The following is a 4,384-nucleotide window of genomic DNA, read 5'->3' as shown; positions in this document are numbered from 1 at the left end:
AGCAGCATGGGATGGGGGAATGGTGGTGTGGGCTGGGATGGAGAGAGACGGGAGTGAGACGGAGATGACCTGCTGCTGAGCCGTGTGTCCGGAGGGCAGCAGCAGGGCTGGTGGGTGGGAAAGGATCTGGCAGGGGGAAAAATAAAAAGCAAAAATGCTTGATGTCAGTAGAGCTCCCAGGTCAATCTCCATGAGGAATCCCCAGCTGCTTCCTTGGTCCTGCTGCTCTCACAGTCTGCAGCACCCCGCAGATCTGTGCCTGGCCAGTTAACTGTTTTGCAGCCAGGTTCCCTGCTTTCTCCATCCTGAAGCTGTGTGGTGTCTGACACAGGGCGTGTTCACTCCAGAAAAGTCACAGCATATTTCTGAAGAGTCGGTGTGTCACTGTGGGAGAGGATCCAGAGCCCGGGGTTGTTCTGCCCAGTGTGAGAGGACCCAGACCCACTGGTTCCTCTGCCCAGTGCAACCAAAGCACTTTCTTCTTTCTTCTCCAGGGCTACCGGGTCCTGTCCCGGTTTGACTTCAAGGCATGGAGAAGCAGCATCTGCCACAGGAGAGACGTATCATGGCTCACAGTCAGCTGCCCAATGACTCCTGGCAGAACGGCTCAGCCCCGCTCTTCACCGGCCTGGACCTCCTCCTGGAGCTGAAGCCCCTCTTCATCCCACTCTACGCCACACTGGTGGCAGTGGCATGCACCGGGAACCTCTTCCTCATCCTCATCATCGCTCTCACCAAGAAGCTGCACTGCACCACCAATTTCCTCATTGGGAACCTGGCAGCGGCCGACTTCATCATGTGCCTCGCCTGCGTCCCCCTCACCGTCTCCTACGCCTTTGAGGTGCGGGGCTGGCTCTTCGGGATGTTCATGTGCTACTTTGTCACCCTGATGCAGGCTGCCACCGTCTTCGTCTCAGTGCTGTCGCTCACTGCCATTGCCATTGACCGGTACATTGTGGTGGCATACCCCATTCGCAGGAGGATAAGCCGCAGGTCCTGCATCTGCCTCGTGGCTTGCATCTGGTTGCTCTCCATCATGGCCTCCGTTCCCACATCACTGCACACCCACTACTTGGATCTCAACACCATCGGCCATGACATGATCATCTGTGAAGAGTTTTGGAAGCATGAGGAGAAGGAGCGGCTGCTGTACTCGTGTTTGATGCTCCTCCTGTCCTACATGCTCCCACTTTTGGCAGTATCAGTCTCCTTCTGTGCCATCACCTACCACCTGCGGAGGAGGAACGTGCCAGGCGCTGCCTATCCCTGCCAAGACAAATGGACCAAAACAAAGCAGAAGACCTTCCGGGTGCTCACGGTCTCGGTGGTGTGCTTTGCTATCTGTTGGCTGCCCCTCCAGGTCGTGAACTTCATCAGAGACATCGACGAGGAGTTCACTATCCTCGACAAGAGGTACATCAATGTCATCCAGGTCTCGTGTCACCTGATTGCCATGAGCTCTGCCTGCTACAACCCTTTCATCTATGCGTCCCTCCACGACAAGTTCTGGTTCCACCTCAGCAGCTACTTCTACCGCAAGAAGAAGAGCTCCAGCGTTATGTCCTGCAAGGCTTCTCGATTCAATACCTGCTCCACCCTGGCCGATGCTCCTACCGGGGTCTTGGACAAGATAGCTTTGCAAACAAGGTTCCCTTAGCTGAAGGACCCCAAGAGATCAGTTTTGCTTTTGGACCTGGTGTGCACTTTGCTTTAGACTGGGCAGAGGATCTGGTGGCTTGATCACGGCAGTACATTGCTGTTCACAGAAGTCTCTTGTGCCTGGCAAGGAGAGTGAGCAGCCAGGAACAAACCGATGGGCTTTGTGTCCTCAACGAGCAGCTCTTCTGGGCAGCTTGAGGACATCCTGTTCCTTGGGGAAAACAAACCAGTGCCACAACAAACACCGCAGCCAGGCCAGGGCAGAGCGATCCCGAGCGGGGTGAACCTGCTGTCCTACATACTGACCCACTGGAGCATTGGTAGTTGTAGATACCTGCTGTGCAAGTCCTGGGTGTAGATACCCTATGTGCAACTCCTGGCTGGGTGTGGGGTCTGCACTCTACGTCTCGAAACACATCTGGGTGTGGTAGGCGGTCTGCACTGTACTTGGAGCACCAAGACATCTCCCCGTGGTTTATTAGGGAGGTGGGCCAGCCTGTAAGCAAGCCAAACACACATCAGGTGTGTTTAAAACACTCTTTGGAGAGCGTACGGCTTCATTTTGTAGGATAAAGATTGTTCCTAAGCAACAGATAGCACTTGCTGCCTCGCCAAGAACCGGCTCTCACGGGCAGCGGTTAAATCGCTGTGTGGTTTTTCTTTCTCAATTGCTGCTGATTGGTGAAAGGACAATATACATTGGGAAGTGGCAGAGACCGCGTGGGAGCACGTGGCCACCGAAAGCAGGCAGCTTGTTTGGAATGGGGGTGACTTTCGTAACCTGCGTGGCTTTCTGGAGGAGCCACCTCCACGAGCAGACTGGAGGGTCCCCATTTTCAGCCAACAAGGCAGACGAAGCTGGGCACGTCGGTGATATTATTGCCATTCTTTGTAGCTGAGCTGGACTCAAGGGGATGGGGCAGCCAGAAAGACCTCAGGTGACGTGTTTGCTGGGGGACATGTCTCACCCTCCGCTCTCAGGGCAGTTTAAGATCATACATGACACATTCAGGCTCCTTGGGTGGACGTGGGAGTCCCAGTCATGGGCTATTCTAACCCAGGAGCTGCTGGATAAAGGGTGGGTTTGCTTCTCAGGTGCTGCTTGGTGTCTCCAGATGCCTGGTGCCTCTGCAGCCCATCAGCCAGGTCCATTGAAACAGCACACTGAGGAGGCAGCATCTCCTTGTACCCAGACACCCAACTTGTTTTTAACCTCTTGATTTCCCAGGAGGAAGCCTTTGGGGACAGCTCACAGCACCAGTGTCACCATAAACACCAAATCTCAGGGTCACAACAGCTTCTGACCACCCAAGGCTGTCACTTTGGTTCACCCTCTGCTTTTGTGTTCCATGGGGCCGAGCCATGTATCTCCCACCTATCTTTGTGCCCGGAGACAGGACTTTAAAGCCCCCAGATGGTATGTCCTCACTGCTATGTGAAAGCTGTCTGTGGTGTTGGCCATCACTCATGGTTGTTGGCCATCATTCACACTTTTGGATAGCAGCTTGACAACCTCTGGTGCAGAGGCAACTGGTTGGACCCTAACAGGATCCCTAATCCATTCTCGTTATGTCCAGGCATGAGCTGGTGCCCACTCGCCTTTCTGCTGAGACCTTTGCAGTGCTCCTAGAAGGACATGTCCTTCTGTGGTGCAAGGAGATGGGCACCCAACAGATGCAAGGTGATGTGGATGCTTGTGACCTTCGTTGTGTACCCGCAAAGCAGCTAACTCTGTTTGCTTCTCCCAGCTTTCTCATGGCCATGCAAGGGTTGTGCTCAGGGCAGAGGCTGGATTGCTTGTCCTGGAGGAGCAAAGCAAACCAGAAGGTGCACTGCTTGTCCTTCCCTCTAATAAAGGCTTGAAAAGCTCAGGTTGTGTCTTTGTATTGATTCGCGTTTAGCAAAAAGAAGCTATCCTTGACTGCAGCTTAATCACACCCCAGGAAGCCAATCAATCTGGACATGTTTATCTCTGTCTCCGTCACTGGCGGTGGTGGCAGATCCTTGGGGGGTCAGTCTGAGATCAGGGTTGGAGAAAGGAGGCTGGCTGGGGCTTGGGGAGTGCTCTGCAACAAAAACAGCTCTGGCTGGAGAGAAAACGTTGGACACACAGCTTGTTTTTTTTTCAAATGAGGTAATGACTCAGGACATCCTTTCATTCACCTTGATTTCTCTCCAGATACCTTCCTTCTTCAGATATCCGAAACTTGAAACAGCAAATAATTGGTCTCTGGGGTGAGGGCAGCCTCTGAGCCGCTGCCATCTCGCTGCCATTCGGCCCTGCCTCAGCTGAAGGCTTTGATCCGAGAGCCAGGATGTGGCGTTGGACTATGGCATTGCGTTGGTGGCCTCTTCCTCTGGCAGCACTATGCGTGCTCTGGCAAGCGTGGCTTCACTGCTCCCCCTCCAGCCATGTGCCTCTCGGTCCCCCTAGTACTATGGGCAATTCTGCTTCTCGCTTTTGCGCGGTTGCCACACCCCCACCTGAACCAGGAACCCCCCAAACCAAATTGTTTCTTCTTCAGGTGAAGCTCAGGATGGAGCCGAAGGGAGTTCCCTGAGCAGGCACGACTGGTCAAACTGTGGTGGCATCATTTTCAGCCTTGATTTGGCCTAGGGTATCACTCCACTACACTTGGGGTACTGGGCTCCCCCAGCTGCCTGCAGATGGAAGGGAAAATTGGGATATCTTGATTGCCCTCTGGGATTTGGCATCATCCCCCAG

At 54.0% G+C, this 4,384-nt stretch overlaps 1 protein-coding gene across 1 annotated transcript; it reads left to right on the top strand.

Annotated features, from left to right (window-relative positions):
* Positions 1-529: 529 nt before the first annotated feature.
* On the top strand, positions 530-1,657 carry LOC311191614 (prolactin-releasing peptide receptor-like; the record flags this gene model as incomplete). Its single annotated transcript, XM_084263839.1, has 1 exon — positions 530-1,657. The coding sequence occupies one exon, from the start codon at positions 530-532 to the stop codon at positions 1,655-1,657; it is 1,128 nt and encodes a 375-aa protein (XP_084119965.1).
* Between the last annotated feature and the right edge of the window lie 2,727 nt (positions 1,658-4,384).

This window comes from Gallinula chloropus, assembly GCF_964237585.1.
Source record: "Gallinula chloropus genome assembly, chromosome: 4".
NCBI classification, from domain to species: domain Eukaryota; kingdom Metazoa; phylum Chordata; class Aves; order Gruiformes; family Rallidae; genus Gallinula; species Gallinula chloropus.
Note: the sequence above shows the minus strand (reverse complement) of the source record. Positions and strands in the feature narration are given on the sequence as shown.